Source organism: Littorina saxatilis, linkage group LG10 (genome assembly GCF_037325665.1).
Source record: "Littorina saxatilis isolate snail1 linkage group LG10, US_GU_Lsax_2.0, whole genome shotgun sequence".
Lineage (NCBI taxonomy): Eukaryota > Metazoa > Mollusca > Gastropoda > Littorinimorpha > Littorinidae > Littorina > Littorina saxatilis.
The window spans coordinates 43,505,094-43,523,627 of record NC_090254.1 but is presented as its reverse complement, the minus strand read 5'-3'; the positions used below and the strand labels follow the sequence as shown (position 1 = coordinate 43,523,627).

General features: G+C 43.6%; 2 protein-coding genes across 2 annotated transcripts in view; one reads left to right on the top strand and one right to left on the bottom strand.

The window, feature by feature from the left end:
• The window catches only part of LOC138978891 (uncharacterized), a 42,969-nt gene extending 32,304 nt beyond the window's left edge, over positions 1–10,665 (bottom strand). Inside the window, exons 1-5 of the mRNA XM_070351699.1 lie at positions 10,453–10,665; positions 9,527–9,722; positions 8,016–8,149; positions 4,872–6,223; positions 2,791–2,983 (exon numbers count right to left, since the gene is read on the bottom strand). Of these exons, the coding sequence (XP_070207800.1) occupies positions 2,791–2,983; positions 4,872–6,223; positions 8,016–8,149; positions 9,527–9,722; positions 10,453–10,558 (1,981 nt within the window). The 5' untranslated portion in view covers positions 10,559–10,665. The remainder of the gene's footprint in view (positions 1–2,790; positions 2,984–4,871; positions 6,224–8,015; positions 8,150–9,526; positions 9,723–10,452) is intronic.
• Positions 10,666–11,092: 427 nt separating this feature from the next.
• The window catches only part of LOC138978890 (uncharacterized), a 12,455-nt gene continuing 5,013 nt past the window's right edge, over positions 11,093–18,534 (top strand). The window contains exon 1 of the mRNA XM_070351698.1: positions 11,093–12,111. Coding sequence (XP_070207799.1) covers positions 11,970–12,111 — 142 coding nt within the window. The 5' untranslated portion in view covers positions 11,093–11,969. The remainder of the gene's footprint in view (positions 12,112–18,534) is intronic.

Genomic DNA, 18,534 nt, shown 5'->3' with positions numbered 1-18,534 from the left:
AAAAATATTCAAACAAAAGAGCTTATGAAAAAGTTAATAGAAAAGTAATGTGCCAAGAGACAAATCATGGAGGTCTGAAAATGATTAATGTCAAAGATGTACAAACATCATTTCTAATTTCATGGATTATGAGGCTGCTGGACGGAAGTAACGCAAAGTGGCAACAGATTCCATTAGCATCCTTTTTAAATCTGGGCGAACGCCTATGCTGTTTGCGCTCAAATGTGAGTGCAGAACATTTTAAAGGACTAGGTTCCATAAAGCAATATTTCTGGAAACAAGCTTTTATCACCTGGCTAAACAATAAACACAAGATCAAAGAAATAAGCAGTAATGAACAGCAGATAAGTGTACGCAATCAAACCTTATGGAATAATACAAATATAAGGTACAGATAGCAAACGCTATACATGAATGACTGGATAAAGGCTAAACTATGCGTTGTTAAAGATGTCTTTAACGATAACGACATGTGCTCTTTTGAGGAAATATGTGAACGAACTGGATATAAACAGTCTCGCCTATTTGAATATAATGCAATACAGACTGCCATTAAAGCTCTATTATTGCGTGATACGGGTCAGGCCCGGTCTGATCATATGCCATTTATACAATTATCTCCACGCCAAATTCGCCTAAAGATGTTAAATTATGAGATAAAGGAGCCAAGCTCAGCTGGATTTTGGTCGAACAAATTAAATATTACATTAGAAGATAAACACTGGAAATTAGCTAACGAATGCTCGACAGAAACCCGTCTTCGTCTATTGCATTGGAAAATTTTACACAATATATATCCCACCAACATTTTGCTACATAAGATGGGAATTCGTCAAACAAATCTCTGTCAGTATTGTAACGAAACCGACTTCATCGAGCACTTTTTCTGGCAGTGTAGAGCAGTGCAACCCATATGGCAGGAATGTCAAGGGTACATATTTAAATGTACAGGCAAAAATATAAAGTTAAGCTGCGAAGAGGCTCTTTTGGGGTATTTCACACGTGATATCCCCAGAGAGAAAACCTTCATAATTAATCACCTTATATTGATATCGAAAATGTGCATAAGCCAGTTTAAGTACGGAAATCCAAAAACTAACATGAAGGTCTTATTTCAGAACCAAGCTCGACTTCGAAATCTCTAGTAAAATTGAACTGTGTATAAGAATATAGATAAATAGTAGTATAGTGCTGTTAATGTAAAGTTATTTATATATGCGCCGTATGATGCTGTGCTGAAAACTAGTACTGTAATTGGTAATTTGTAAATTCTCGCCTTTTGTCCATCGAGCGTTGGATTAATTAACTTGTTATGTATTGTCCCGCTGAAAATGGTATTATTTAACAGAAATATGGGAACAACAACAACAACAACACACACACACACACGCACTCACACACACACACGCACATACACGCAAACAAACGCACAAACTACTAGACATAGCAAAGGTGAATGAAATAGCTGTAACGTTAGAGAAACTGTAGTGAAGAGGAAAAAAAAAAAAAAAAAAAAAAAAATTTCCATCACATGAATACATGTCCAGGCTAGGTATTAAGGATAAGCGGAAAGAAGTAGAAAAAATAAAAAATGAAAAGACCCATGAAGAAGGATGCTCCCCGCAAAAAAAAAAAAAAAAATAAAAAAAAAAAAAAAAAAAAAAGAAGGGTTGCAGCAGCCTGCATGCAACTAAGGTCAAAAAAAAAAAAAAAAAAAAAAAACAGGAGGAGAGTGATACGATAGGAATACAGAGACATATTTCTTGGGACTTGACCCTTGCAGGTAGGTGGACTGAAAGTAGTGTGTGAACAGAACAGAACCAATTCTGTCTGTTTACCATCGCATGAAAGCAGGAGAGAGATCGTCGTCAGATTGAATTACAATAACATTAACATGCTTCCATTTGAAACTTCTCGGTCTTCATCGTGGATTGACGCCCTCCCAAAGTCTAATTGAAGCCCTCCGTCGCTTCGCTCCGTCGGGCTTCAATTACCTTTGGTCGGGCGTCAATCCCCGATGAAGACCTCGAAGTTTCAAATGGAAGCATGTTAATGTGTAATTGACATCATTTTCACGAGTTTTCATTCACAAACACCTGGGAAATAAATCTCATGTTCCCCATGCAATAAATCGAGGTGGTGAATGGGTTTGAGCTTTCAGGTGAAACGTGGATTGTCAAAGTAAAAGCCAATCAGGCTGATTGTTTGATGTGTGGAACCATCGCGGCTTTGGATTTGTGTTTCCGAGGACAACGATTGTAAGCATTCACTCTCAAAGACACAATCTATGTTGAGATTGAGAATTACCGCGGCGACTCATGGTCAAATTGCAACATATCTCTTTAAATGCAAAATGCACAACGAGAAGTTATAAAACACTTAAAAAGAAAAGAAATATATGCTCAACACTTACAAGTATGATCCCAGCTCTGTACATTTTCAGACTGGAAGAAAAGCGTCAAGAAGCTACGTTTGACGTCACATACAAGGTTGACGTGTTATCTCGAGCTACTGTGACGATGCTTTGTGGCCCGGAGCTGGAGTCTAAAAATTCGTCTCCCTGTCAGTGTGGGTTATTATGCATTTTGTTGCACAACCAAAATGATGACAAAAACGATGTTTGGTGGCTTGTCGTCAGACCAGCATTTTGTTGTTGGTCCTCGGGGAGCATATCGCCTTTTGTCTCATATTTATCAACCGCGGCCTTCGGAGTGTGCTCTTTTCACGACATGCAAATCTGCACATTTGTGCGCCTTTTGTGTGTGATCATCATAGCGACTCACAACTGACCTTGACACCGTCGCTGCTGGTGGCAGGGCTTGAGGTCAAAGTTGGATCCGATGCAGGCATGGTCAGGCATACAAATGCGGCGACGCATATGGTAGCCAGAGGTACCGCAGGTGACTGTGCACGCACTCCACGCTGACCAGTCCATCCAGCCTGTCGCCGCCATACGCATTTGCTGCAGTGGCTCCTCACACACCTGTAAGGTAAATATTACAGCGTATAGGACATTATTTGTTGTAGACAGCATATATACTATTCTGTTATACGTTAGACAGTCAGACCTTAATAAAATTTGCTAGCGGTCAAGTTGAACAACTGCTGAGATCTGTGTCAAATGTCATATGTCATATTTTGGTTAAAAAAAAAAGAGTAAATAAAATGTATACAATGTGTACATGTAACACTCCGTTTTAGTTGATATTCCGTTTATTCTTTACGTCTGAATGCACACAGACATTCTTTAGTAGTCTACATATGAGTTTTAGTCTGCCTCTGATGTCACATGAGTAAAAAAAGGGAATTTTGATCATCCAATCACGCATGTCCTTACGTATTCAAGACGGCTTCACTATTAATCGCGAGTGATATAGTATCTTTCACACAAGTTGACCGGGGAGACTGCAAACATCTCCACCCTTAACCCACCAGGTTGGATTCAAACTTCGAACCTTACTTTCCACACAGAAGGCTGACGTCCTAACCGCTAGGCCGGCCATGTGTGTGTTTGTACTGAAGCCCTCTAAAATCACACTATCTCTGTCTGTACTGAAGCCCATAAAATCACACTATCTCTGTCTGTACTGAAGCCCATAAAATCACACTATCTCTGTCAGTACTGAAGCCCTTTAAAATCACACTATCTCTGTCTGTACTGAAGCCCTCTAAAATCACACTATCTCTGTCAGTACTGAAGCCCTTTAAAATCACACTATCTCTGTCTGTACTGAAGCCCATAAAATCACACTCTCTGTCTGTACTGAAGCCCTGTAATATCTTACTATCTCTGTCTGTACTGAAGCCCATACAATCACACTATCTCTGTACTGAAGCCCGTAAAATCACACTATCTCTGTCTGTACTGAAGCCCATAAAATCACACTATCTCTGTCTGAACTGAAGCCCTCTAAAATCACACTATCTCTGTCTGAACTGAAGCCCATAAAATCACACTATCTCTGTCTGAACTGAAGCCCATAAAATCACACTATCTCTGTCTGAACTGAAGCCCATAAAATCACACTATCTCTGTCTGAACTGAAGCCCATTCTGATCATCATCGCTTTAAGTCCCTCTGACCGGACGCTAAAGTCCTACGCGAATCTATCAAAACAAGAATACAGAGTTATCTCCCATTTGTTGTTCGCGAGCAGTGTTCGCGAGACGAAAATGATTGCAGATTGGCCGTCTTCGACAGTGATCTCCATTCTGTTCTTCACAGTTATGATAAAGACATAGTTCTAAGTTCAAAACAAGTCGACATTTTGGGACTGCTGCCGGAAGGAGACCGTAATGTATGGTTGCATCACTGTCAAACAATCGTCTGCTCCAGCGAGCGCCGAAACCAAACGGTTGATTATCACGTGACACTTTTGCCATATTTAGAGTTGTTTGCACAGTAAATACAGCCACGAAAAATAGCTCGCTTGAAACTGTCTTACATATCAATTCCTTTGTAATTTAAAAATTACACAACACCATGAAAAATCATTAACGACGATCGCGAATCTGCTTACATCCATAACACATTACAAATAGATCTAAATATGTAAAAAAAATCGATTTCCTCGCCAGACAAGGAAAACCAAGGCAATGTCCTGTCAGGGATAGAATGAGCCGAACTCATTTTGACCTGAGTTCAGGATGTACTGAAGCCCTCTAAAATCACACTATCTCTGTCTGAACTGAAGCCCATAAAATCACACTATCTCTGTCTGAACTGAAGCCCATAAAATCACACTATCTCTGTCTGTACTGAAGCCCATAAAATCACACTATCTCTGTCTGTACTGAAGCCCATAAAATCACACTATCTCCGTCTCTACTGAAGCCCCCCAAACTCACACCATCATCACCCATTCACTTACCTCTCTAACCATCGTCCATGCAGTAGCACGAGTGGTGGCCTCAATGCCGGACATCAACAAATGCAGCAGCTTCTTCCTCTTGGGGTGATACTTGATGCGCAAGAGTCCCGCTACCTCTTTTTTCAGCTGTGTAAACGACGTCTGGAATGTCAACTCTGCTTTGAAAATGCCTTCCTTCAGGCTAGCAGTAGCATGGGCTACTTCCGTCTGTGACGGTTCCTCATTTGCCTGGATGTAGCTGTCATCAAACTGTTTCTCTGGGTCCAGATTTTCGCCAGCGCCGTTGATCAGTTTGTTTGGGTTAAGTGTTATGTATTCACCTTTATGGGTGGGGTCAGTGGTGGGCTTTGGGGTGGTTTGTTTGGTTGTGGAGCTTGTTGTGTGGGCGGGAGCAGTCGACTGTGATTTCGTTTCAGATCTGTTCTTCGTGGTGGTGGGCTGTGCCGTGGAGAAGGTTTTTTTCTGATTGAGTTTGTCTACCGGCAGAGGAGGAGGTGGCATGACTGGCACGATGACAACATTCGGCTCTGGAGCAGGTTCACCAACCGCCGCAGCTGGCCAGGAGCTCACCGGAGGTGGTTGACCCTGACCTGCTTGTAGTCGATAAGCGTCAGCAGCAGGTCCACCCATCCTTGGCTCCTTCTCCACGGAGGACAGAACCTCGTTGACATTGTCCGTCAAGGCCATACCGGAGTCGAGTGACATGTCCTCCATCGCTCGTGCATCTTTGTCGTTCATCAGTCTCTGCAGCGAAGACTGCAGCCGGTCCTCGATGTTTTCCTCCAGTGATGTCATCATGTCCTTACCCGACACGCCGGCTGTTCTGTTGAGCGGCTTCACCCCTGGATTTTCTACGGGCTCCTTGACTGACGAAAGAAAATTCTTGTTGGAACGTGGTTTAACGAGTCCTTTCTTTCCGCCCTTTCTGTCTTTTTTTTCTTTTGCTCTGTTCATGTAATCGTCAGGGAACGTCATAACTGGACTCAACATTTCCGGCAAATCAGATTCCCAGATTTTTTGGTCAGGGGTCAGCTCTCCTGTGAAAGCATCGCTGTTATCATCATCGTTGCCAAAGATAATGTTTTTCGCGGCATCGATGGAAGAAGCAAATATGTTCTTCCCAGGAAACAGTTTATCATCATAGCTGCCGCGTCGTTTTCTGGAGTTGTGGGGCTTGTTCTGTTTACTTCTTTGTTGCCGCAATGTGTGCTTGTGAAAGTTGCTGCGAATACTGGCAGGAAATATCCATTTGACTGTGTGTGGATCATTGTAAGTGCTTGTAGACCCAGGTAAATCTGCCACACCCCTGCAGCCTGAATCAGAGTCTCCCTCACTGTGTGGGATGATCTTCCCTGAAATCAAGCACACTAATGACAACTGTGTTTGTATTAAAAATGTTGCTAACAGACCTAATATGATTTTTCTCAGGATGTTGGAATTAGTCTGATATGGGGAGTTTATTTGTACATGTATGCATATGCACATCTTCAGAACTGAAATAATGTTGGCTGCAGAGAATTTAACAGGGGAAATTATAAGCCCCTTGTCCGTGCCCTGGATCAAAAGCTTACATGGTCCATAGACATATCTAAATAATTGTTTCAGCTGTTATGAACAGCATACTTAACAATCTGAGACAATCCTTGTTCTCTTATCATCTACAGATTTATCGCAGTCTTCACCACGCGAATTCCCAACAGAAGTCAGACTTTCGAACATACAATCTACGTAAGGCAAGCATGATACGTCATGACGTCATATAATTCCTAGCATATTGACGTAATGCTAAACATCCGGTTATCTCGAGTTTTCTCCGTAATACATGTCCGTGGGTTTTTCAATGTTCGGTTATTTCCGTGGCTTCATGTGGAAAGGGAACCGTCGTCTGCAATCAACGACATGGATCATTCTGGTACTTGTTGCTGACAAAAACATGATTTTAACACAGAATTTAATGTCAGAATAGCTATATAAACGCTATTGTGTTTTCATCATAGCAATAGGGTCCGATATTTAGACTCGAACAAGTATAATGCGACTCGTCGGCATTATACTTGTCTCGTCTAAATATCGGGCCCTATTGCTACGCTGAAAACACAATAGCTGTTACTCTTTTTTTCTCCACGGACTCATTATAGCAAATCTAACGCAAGATATTTGTATGCCCTTTCACTTTCAGTATCTGTCAGATAAAATGATAATCACAGTTAATTTTAAGAGTGTATCACTCCCAGAAATGTGAGTTAGCAGCCGCTACGCACGCGTTAAAGTCAGGGAGGTAAAACAAAACCTGTGTTTTGCAATGCAAAATTCATTCCTCCCTATTAGACACCCCCCACCCAAACACCAAATTTTAAGAACCTATTTTTTCCCCACAAATGTATGATGTCTGTAAATTTACCTCAATCAATTTAATCCTCTCTTCTGAAACCTGAATTAAAAAAAAAGATGTTTGGAGGTTTTAAAAAAAGAGTGTGAATCCACTGTAATAAGGCCAAAAAGAAAAATATACGTCTGTTTCCGGTAACCCGACCGACCCTATTTTTAAGCACCGACCCTAAAGTGTTTTTTTTGCTTTTTGCACCAAAAAACAAAAAAACAAAAACAAATATGAAGTCAAGTATACTTCATTTAGTTTCAATATATCTAGGTCAAAAACATGTGCTAAATAATTTTAAGTAAGGCCAAAAAAAAAAATAGGTGTGGTTACGGTAACATAGCCAAAAATAAATAGGGTAGGTAGGTAGGCAATCACTTTTTTTTTTGTTTACTTTTTTTTCTAATGTGTACAAATTAAACCTACTTGACAGGGAAATAAGTGTGCGACACGAGCGCTTTCGCTTTCATTGCGTTTTTTGCACTGGTTTTTTTTTTTTTTTTTTTTTTTTTTTTGACAAATGTAATAAAAAGTTATAGGATCGGCCCCTAAAAATAGGGTAGGTCGGGTTACCGTAACCACACCTATTTTTTTTTTAGGCCTAAACTAAGGAAGCGTTAAAAAAAAAACCACACGTAAAAAGACGTTAACAAAACGTAAGAAAAAGTTTTTGGTTTTTTTAAACAAAACAAAAACGACCGACCGACCCTATTTTTTTCGGCGATGTTACCGGAAACATATTTTTCTTTTTGGCCTAATTGACCTACCTGTTCTAGGAACAAGTGTAATCAAGCAAGTCGCTGGAGATATTGATGGACTGTCCCCCTCTGTGCTCATCATAACTCCCACACGTACAGGCCTGGAGTCGTTTCCCATTCGCAAGCTGCATTTCTTTTTGTTCCTTTTAAAAAAAAGCAGATACATTTCTGATTGCAAAAAGTGTGAAGCTTACACGAAGCAAATGATGTAAACAAGCCAGACAGGAGATAAATGTAGAAAAAACATGCAGAAGACGTATGCCTCTGCTTGTACTGCAATAATTTGCTTCTGTAATTGTGAAACATTAGAATTTAAAACAAACGTGTACTTAGGATACACCCAATATGACCCATGTGTGCGCACGAAACAAATCTAAAATATGTGTGTGCATGCTTGTTAATGATTCTCTTTGTCTGTATTTGTTTCTCTATCTCCTCCCCCACATCTCTCTCTCTCTCTCTCTCTCTCTCTCTCTCTCTCTCTCTCTCTCTCTCCTACACATACACACACACACACACACACACACACACACACACACACACACACACACACACACACACACACACACACACACACACACACACGCGCGCGCGCACACACCCATTCACACACACACACACACACACACACACACACACATACCACACACAACAAAAACAAGAAGGGCAAAGCCCATACGACTCACATGCTTGACCTTGACCTTTACATGACCTTGACCTTCAGGATCAAGGTCAAATAACTAAACCTAGCAATGACATCATACACTAAGAACTGCTTTACACATTTTTCCTACCAAAATACATGTGACCTTGACCCAAGGTCAAGGTCATCCAAGCTCATGCAACACAAAGCTGTTAATTCAAGACATAGGAAGTACAATGGTGCTTATTGGCTCTTTCTACCTTGAGATAAGGTCACTTTTAGTGGTTCACTACCTTATTTTGGTCACATTTCATAAGGATCAAAGTGACCTTGACCTTGATCATATGTGACCAAATGTGTCTCATGATGAAAGCATAACATGTGCCCCACATAATTTTTAAGTTTGAAACAGTTATCTTCCATACTTCAGGGTCAAGGTCACTTCAAAATATGTATACAATCCAACTTTGAAGAGCTCCTGTGACCTTGACCTTGAAGCAAGGTAAACCAAACTGGTATCAAAAGATGGGGCTTACTTTGCCCTATATATCATATATAGGTGAGGTATTGAATCTCAAAAACTTCAGAGAAAATGGGAAAAATGTGAAAAATAGCTGTTTTTTAGGCAACATTTATGGCCCCTGCGACCTTGACCTTGAAGCAAGGTCAAGATGCTATGTATGTTTTTTGGGGCCTTGTCATCATACACCATCTTGCCAAATTTGGTACTGATAGACTGAATAGTGTCCAAGAAATATCCAACGTTAAAGTTTTCCGGACGGACGTCCGGACGGACGGACGGACGACTCGGGTGAGTACATAGACTCACTTTTGCTTCGCATGTGAGTCAATGAAACAAAGTACATGTAATACCTACCAGCACTTTGCAATCCATTGCTCGACTGGTTTGTCTGTAAACCAGCCAATATCTGGACGCTGGTGTCCGATGTGGATGCATCTTTTGGTGGATATTTGTAGAGTGAATAAAGAGACATTTTCCGCTGTGTAAACTTTCTCTGAGCAAATCGCTGAATTTCCAAAGCCTGCTACAACACAGACTCTTGTGATGATACCTGGAAGTAGACAGGGAACAAATATTGAGACTTGTTTTTTTTTTTACAATGTAAATTTTGTATGCGCTATCTGACATTATTCACGAGAAGTGTGTGTGTGTGTGTCTTTGTGTGTGTGTCTCTGTGTGTGCATGTGTGTGTTTGTCTTCATTTTCATCCAGTAGACAGCCACAATCTTCATATCGATGTGTGTGTGTCACTGTGTGTGTGTGTGTTATATTTTTTTATGATGGTACAGTTTACTCATATAATATATATATGGTTCTTTGCCAGTACAAATGAATACCCCCAAAAAGTGAGGAAATGGACAACAATTAATGAATTATACATTAAAGTTTAAACAGACGTAAAGACACTTCAGTCATGGACAGACAGAATGGCTGAAAGACAGAATGGCTGAAAGACAGAATGGCCAAGAGACAGTCACGCAAGCATCATCAGGAGGATCATCAGAGTGTACACATTCAATATGCAGCCTAAAGAGTGTTTTGTTGTTGTTGTTTTGTTTATAACTTTTCAGTGGGAGCATTTCGTTATCTCCCGTATCGTTACTCCCCCGGCTTGTTACTGACCCTAACCCTAAGGGGGAGTAACGAGCCGGGGGAGTAACGAGCTGATCCCCTTTTCAGTCTATCTGTCTTGATTCAACAATGTTTTCATTCCTCTCTCTTTTTCTGCGTGTCAAAAAACACACTTTCTGCAAGATGGTAACCCAACTTTCATTACTCACATTTTCCTACATCGTTTGTGCTGGAATCGCCTTTCTGCATGCACCCACATCTGCAAATAATTGACAAAACACACATGCAATAAAATGTCAAGTGACTGAATTGCATTCTAAGCTAAGTCCCATCTCGGTTGCGTCTACTCTGGATACTGCACTGATGTTTATCGTCAAAATCATTGCACATTTTATGGAAGCAATCCAACAGTTCTCTGCGGAAGTTAGTGCGTCATAGTTTGGTCAGTTTCCTTGGAGACGCGTGCACCCTCGAATTCTGACATCAATTCGGGAAAAATCGGGGAAACCCAAGAATTTACTTACTTATTTTGTCCCTGTGTACCTTCGCTCATTTATTTGTCGGGTAATGCTAACCTGAGAGCAAATTCGTGCCAGAGCAGTATGAAAATGCTTTTTTTCTCCAATTTTGTTTCTCGCGCTTCCAGTAGACAGCGGAAGTCACCGACAACGTTGTTTAAAGTCGTAAACTTTTCTTTTAGCCAAACGCATTTGTTTGAGATTTATTTATCACCACAACTCCTTTCGCAAATATGTTGGATCTTTATAAGTGATAAGTTGTCTTGCCGTTCAATTTTGTTTACACTTTTATTCTTTAGTTTTTATTTGCAACAGCCGTAATCTGGTCTGAATGCGAAAGTGTTGGTAATGACGCTAAAACATGTCGGACAACGTGGAACTTCACCTTCGGGTTATAAATCATCATCGTAGATGCATCAGTGTCATAACTGATGTGATTAGGCTGAATTTCCACACCTAGTTACTTAGTTGTTGACAGTGTGTAGCCAGTCGTCCACGTCACAAGCCAGGTAGTGTTCGTCGCGGCAGCAGAACTGACTCAGGGCTAATTTTAGAAAAGTGGGCGTGGTCGCTAGATTCGGCAAATACGTATCAGATACGCCAGCCAGAGAAAAACACGCCAAGCAGTTAGTTGAACTTGATGAATACGACCAGTCGAGAAGAGCACGAATTACTGATGGTGTTCTTTGTCATTGAGAGCACATTTGCCTCACAGGAGGGCTTGAAAGTTTCAGTAAAAGTAAACAAGACCTAGCACCTATAGCTGTCACATACTGAGAGAACAGTAAACGGTTGAGATTCACTCAGAAACGTTATTATCCCATTGGTGTGAAATCAAGGTCGCCTCCTTCCAGTGGAAAGCTAGCAGCAACAAGAGTCACGTTACCCTGGTGTGTGGGCGTTAGGTGTAATCAGCCACCTGCGCCTATGGCAGAATTATGACCAAGGTTTTTTACAAGCCACTGTGGTGACACATGGACTCCGTCTCTGAGTCTGCACATAAAATTGACCTGGGTCTGTCCTGGCCTGGATTTGAACCCGTGACCATAGGATCACAAGTCCAGTGCTCTACCAACTGAGCTACCCGGGACCCTAGGATCACAAGTCCAGTGCTCTACCAACTGAGCTACCCGGGACCCTAGGATCACAAGTCCAGTGCTCTACCAACTGAGCTACCTGGCTTACAGTACCCGGCACCTGCAGTTTAGATGAACATGAAGCGGAGCGTTTGGGAACGGCTTCCATCCCCACTGACTGTTGTGCGTGCTGTGAGTCTGTGCGTGTTCCTCATCGCCACATTTACAGTGTCTGTGTCTGTAATTTCACTGACCGCTCTGGCAGTTTTGTTGGGTAAGTAGAACCCAAGAAAAGTGTTTGAAACATTAATGCAATTAAATAAACAGCATGGTCTGTTTTCATTATAATTTCATTTAATTCATCATCATTCATCACGATCAGCAGAATAAAGATCTACAGTGGAACTGCCCTTTTAAGACCCCCCTGTCACTGCCTCTCGTCAAATGATTCAAAACAACGCTGGGACTGGTGTACTTTTATTTGTCAATAGCACCGTAAAACTGCAAGAGAATAAAAAGGTCATCAATACAAGACCCATGTTCACCAATGATAAAAGTTAGAGGAACAAGAAGCATGGTCACAAATCTTCCGACAAGACAATCATTTATAATGCTAAAACCATGAGAAAATAAAAGAAACATCGAAGCGCTATTACATAATTACTCATACCTCGTTGTCCAAGGAATCTAGAGGCAGAGAGAGTTCCATGAGTTCAGTGGCTTTCAGTGGGAGCGACCCAGTGTCGCTTTCATGAGGTTCTCTTGAGCGAAAGAACCCAAGATGGCTTACATTTACCGCTCAGCCGGAAAACCGCGCATGAATACAGAAAACTGTTACTTGAAACAATCCACCGAAAAACCATCGAAAAATCCCGAACCACAGCTACTCATCCATCAAAGGGCAGGTACACACATCAGTAAAAAATGTCCATAAAAGGTGGCAAATTAAGAGAAAGAACCCGGAAAGATGGAACTATATCGCGTTATAACTTAGGAGTAAAAAAGGGTTTCCCGAAAGTGGTCAAGGGGAAAGAATCCATGCAAAGTTATAAAAAGTTAGTTACATTTAAGGGGTCGCTTCCCTTTAACTGCATGGCAGTTACACTCCCACCTGAATCATCTACTTTAACTTTAAGATGATTTAAAAGTCCAGGAATATCAAACAGGTAATAAAAGTTCGAGTTAGAACTATCGCTAGAGAACTTAAAAAAGGCTATTCACGTTCACTGGGTTAACTACTGAATGTTCAAGCAAAAAAGCTGTCCGTAGAAAGCTTAAAAAGGATATACAAGTCCAGCGGTTTGGCTAATCATTGTTCGAAATGTTCTTTGGGAGAAGAACAATAAGTTTGTGAACTGGTCTTTCCAGGTAGGACCTCTGGCGCAGAGGTTTTCCATGTTTATCAAGTTCAGAGGTTGCCATGAGTAGTTTCACCCTTCTGACACGTCCGTCATCGCCGGGAAAGGTTTTCACAACCCTGGCTGTTTTCCAGTCTGTCCTGCAGATCCCATCTTCTTGGAGTAGGACAATGTCACCTTCCCGGATGTTGTCCTGCGTTTGTTGCCAGATGCTTCTGGTTTGCAGAGTTTGCAGGTATTCCTTCTTCCATCTGGTCCAGAAAGTGTCTGCAAGGTACTGCACTCGCCGCCATCGCTTCTTCAGGTACAGGTCTTCCTTCTCGAAGACTCCAGGAGGAGGAGGCATGACAATGCCAGGCTTCATGGTTAGGACATGGTTAGGCGTCAAGGGCAGTGGGCCGTCTGCTCTTTCAAGGTTTTCCACAGTCAATGGTCTGCTATTGACGATAGCCATCGCCTCGTACATCAGTGTTCTTAGGCAGGATGTGTCGAGTCTAGCAGCACAGTTGTCCAGAATGCCTGTAAGGACGTTGCGGATGTTGCGTATCTGTCTTTCCCAAATTCCACCCATGTGGCTGGATGATGGGGGGTTGAACTTGAATTCGCAGTCCAGCTCAAGCAATCGAAGTGCGACTGTTTTGTGGTCCAGCTTCTTCAGTTCTTCTTTTAGCTCATGTTTCGCCCCAATGAAGTTTGAGCCTTGGTCACAGCGTATCATTCGGACCTTGCCTCTGAGAGCGATGAAACATCTGAGGCCATTCAGAAATGCATCGGTTGTCATGTCATCGAGTACCTCAATGTGTACTGCTCTCATGGCCAAACATGTGATCAAAAGTCCGTATCGCTTGACTTCCTTACGGCCTTCCTTCACAGTGAAGGGTCCAAAACAGTCTATTCCACAGTAGGTGAATGGCGGAGATGGCTCTACTCTTTCCTTTGGGAGGTCAGCCATCTTTTGGCCTTTCGCCTTTCCACGATGTCTGATGCAGGCTGTGCACTTGTTGATAAGTGACGAGACAACTCTTCTGCATCCCAGGATCCAATATCCGGCAGAGCGGATTGCGTTTATTGTCAGGCTCCGACCTTGGTGGGCTGTCTTTTCATGTTGATGTGCAGTGATGAGGTGAGACACGTGGCTGTTTTTCGGCAGGATCAAGGGGTGTTTTACGCCATAGAGTTCTGAAGTCTTCTTGATTCTGCCTCCAACTCGCAGCAGGCCGTCTTCGTCAAGAAATGGGTCAAGCTGGCTGAGCGGGCTCGACTTCGACTTCAGATCACTGACGTCAAAGCTCTCTCTTTGGATACATTTGACAATGTTCTGTTCAGCTCTCTTCTTGGCTTCGACATCCGAGATCTCCTTTCCCCGTTTGCGTGCACAGCACATGACGATTCTGGCAACAGCTGTGACTGCGCGTCTGAGGCTGGAGAATCTCCTGATTCTCTCTTCAAAGGTAGTGAACTTTGCCCCTTGTGTAGTGTGGACTGTTGCGCTCTTGATTTCTTTGTCCTGAGGGTCCACTTCAATGTCTGCGTCATTCATTGTGATTTCCCTTTGCCAGAGAAAATCTGGTCCTTTTAGCCAGTTTGATGTGGACAACTCATCCACTGACAATCCACGAGAGGCATGGTCTGCTGGATTCTCTGATGTTGCAATGTAGTGCCACTGGTCAGGACTGGACCTTTGGCAAATCTGTTCCACTCTGTTCGCGACATACATGTGGAATCTTGTTGTCTTGTTTTTGATGTATCCCAAAACCACCTTTGAATCAGTCCAGAAGAAGTTAGTGATGTTTGGGTAGTCAAGTTCAGCATCCAGAAAAGCTGCCGTCTTCGCTGATAGTACAGCTGCCTGAAGTTCCAATCTTGGAACTGTTGTTGCCTTCAGTGGAGCTACTCGGGCCTTTGCCATGACAAGAGTGCAGTGTGCTTGGCCGTCGTCACTTCTCAGGCGCAAGTATGAGCACTGCCCGTAACCTTGCAGCGAGGCATCGGAGAAGTGGTGAAGTTCAACTCCGACTGGCGAGCTGATGTTCCCCAGGTAACATCTTGGGACTTTGAAGTCTGTGAGCTTTTGCAGGTCACTCATCCATTTCTCCCATTGTGGGCGGAGGTCTTCAGGGATAGGGTGGTCCCAACCAGCTCCGCCTCCACACATTTCTTGGAGAATCATCCTTCCCACTAGGACTACAGGTGCAATGAGGCCCAAGGGGTCGTAGATTGATGCTACAGTGGCCAAAATTCCACGTCGTGTCAGTGGGTTGTCTTTTGGGTTCAGCTTGAAGCAGAAGCTGTCTGATTCCATACACCACTGCAGCCCCAGGACGCTCTCAAGTGCGGTGGTACCAAGGTCCGTGTTTTTGTTGGCTTGAGCAGCACCCCCGCGCTCAGACTCTGGAACGCTGTTCACGACCTCATTGCTGTTTGAAACAATCTTGTGTAGCCTCAGACCGCCTTTTGAACAGATGAGCCTGGCCTTTTCGAGCAGATCAATGGCTGCTTCAGCTGTGGACTCTCCCTTCAGGCCATCGTCCACGTAGAAATCGTTCATGAGAAAATTTGCAGCCCTTTCTCCCAGGTGTTCGTGGTCTTTGGCAAGTCGCTTCAGTGCGAAATTGGCGCATCCAGGTGAGGACGATGCACCAAACAAGTGGACTTTCATGCGATAATCGACTGGAGCCTTGGAGAGGTCTCCATCCTCCCACCACAGAAACCGTAGATAGTCTTGGTGTCGTCTTTCCACCCGGAACTGGTGGTACATTTTCTCCACATCGCATGTGAAGGCGATGGGGCCTTGTCTGAATCTGCAAAGGACTCCCACCAGTGAGTTGACGAGGTCAGGGCCCTGAAGCAGATGATCGTTGATACAAGTCCCTTGGTATCGAGCGCTGCAGTCGAAGACTACTCTGACCTTTTCTGGCTTTTTGGGGTGGTATACTCCATGATGGGGGATATACCACTGAGTGTCGTTCATTTCATCACTTGGGACCTTCTCCGCATCCCCTCTGTCAATGATTTCCTTCATAAAGGCTGTGTAGTGTTGTAGGTACTGAGGTTTTCTTTCAAACTGCCGTTTTAGAGCCATGACTCTATGATAGGCTGCTTGTCGATTGTTGGGCAGCTTTGGCTCGCCATTTCTGAAGGGAAGTGGCATTTCATAATGTCCATCCTCTGTTTGATGAATGCCTTCTTCAAGTGTCTTCAGAAATTGTTTGTCTTCTTGGGACATCGTTTGGTCAGGTGGGCTCAGTTCCTGGAAGTCTTGCTCCATAATTTTCACGAGATCTGCCGTCGTGACCTCTTTAATGTGAGTCTTCTGCACATAGGTCACTGATCTCTCTGGGTGGTAAGCTGAGTGAGCAACTTCCCCTGTGATCACTCTATGTGAGGTTCCGATAGCATCGAAGCTTTCTGTGATGCCGCCGACGATGCTCCAACCAAGCTCTGTCTCAACTGCATATGGCTGATCATCGTCTCCAGTGACACAGTTCAATGGTGCCAGTGCTCTCGGGCAGTTATATCCAATCAACAGCCCAACGGCGCAGTCTTGTTTGGGAACCAAGACGTTCTCCAATCTGCTCAAATGTGGCCATCTGCCTGCCGTTTCTGGTGATGGAATGTGCTCATCGTCAAGCGGGATGTGATCTCTTGAGTAGGTGACAGGCAGGTGTATCGTCTTCTCCGAGTTGAAGCCTCTGACCCTCAAGTTTGAGTACTTCTGACATGCCACTGTGACGCTAGTGTCTGTCATCGTTGTCAGCTTCAAAGCAGCTGGTGTGGAGGAAGCCTGCAAGTCCCTTGCCACGGACTCCAGAACAAATGTAGAATCAGACATCGTATCTAGGAGTGCGTAGACCAGTATCTCCTGGTGTGGGTTTTCGTCTGTCGACAGAAACACTGGGACGGCCATTGACGTCAAGCTGCTCTCTGTATTTGAGAGAACCTTCCTGCATGATCCATTCTTTAGATCAGTTTGTTGAGTATCCTTCTGATCATCCCTTTTCATTTCCTTTGGAGGACGCTGGTGATTTGACGACCAGTTGTCGTCATGAAGGCTCGTAGGATGTTTCTTGCTGCACTTCTTGCAGTCACACCGTTTCGTGCAGTCCTTTGACATGTGCCCTGGTCTTAGGCACCCAAAGCACAGGCCTTCCTTTCTGACGAAATCCTTTCTTTCTGACATCTGCTTTCTCATAAAGTCTCTGCACTCATTCATTGAGTGATGTTGCCTTTTACAAAACAGGCAACTTGTCGAGGATGCAGACGTCTGGGTGTTCTCATTGTGGTTGTTGGAAACCATGTTGCCGTTCGTATTCAAGACTGTCTTCGGAGGCCGAGGTTGTTCATGATGCCTTTGGCTTTGTGGCCTTGGACCCGCTGGTAGAGGCTCAGCGGAGAGGACTGGTTCATTCACAATCTCAGATTCTTCGACAACAAATTGCGTGAATTCCTGGAACGTCGGGTATCTGGCCTTGTCTCGCTTGGTTGTTGCCGTTGTCCGATTCCATCTGTGGGCTATCCAATCTGGAAGCTTGGCTGTGATCTTTCTGATCTCACGCACGTCGTCGAGAATTTTCAGGTCAGGTACTTCGGCAGCTGCAGCTTGACACTGGAGAAGGAAGTCAGACAAGTTGCGAAGGCCCGCTTTATCCTTGTTAGCCACCTTAGGCCAGGCGTCCAGTTTGGTGCGGAAAGCTTCAGAAACGGCAAAGGGGTTGCCAAACCTCTTTTCCAGAATATCCCGTGCTTGCCTGTATGCATCGTCACTTCTGAGCATGAAAAAGCCACTGACGGCCTCCCTGGCCGGCCCACCTAGGTAGCGTTTCAAGTAGTGGATTTTGTCTGACGGTGCGATACCTCTATTCTCAATCAGTGAGGTGAATGAGAAAATCCAGTCAGGATAGTGAAGTGGATCGCCAGTGAAGATGGGTGGCTCTGGAATAGGCAATCGACTTGTGGTTATTGCCCTTGCTAGCGCATCTGCAAATTGTTCGGTAGTTTGGCTCCAAGGAGTAAACACTGGAGCATCATAGTTCAGGTTTGTTCTTTGTGCGTGAGTATCAGACTGATGCAAGGCCTGAGCTTCATGACGCAGGTTCGTTCCTTGTGAGCGATCACCAATCTGACGCAAAGCCTGAGCGTCGTGGCGCAGGTTTGTCTTTTGCGATCGGCCATCAAACTGATGCAAATCCTGAGTGTCATGGCGCAGGTTTGTCTTTTGAGCACAATCATAAGTCTGATGAGAGGCCTGTCTATGCGGCATGATGTTGTTCCAATCATCAATTTGATGCAAGGCCCGTCTGTGTGGCATAATGTCTTGTCTCTGTGGTGCAGTGTGGCTC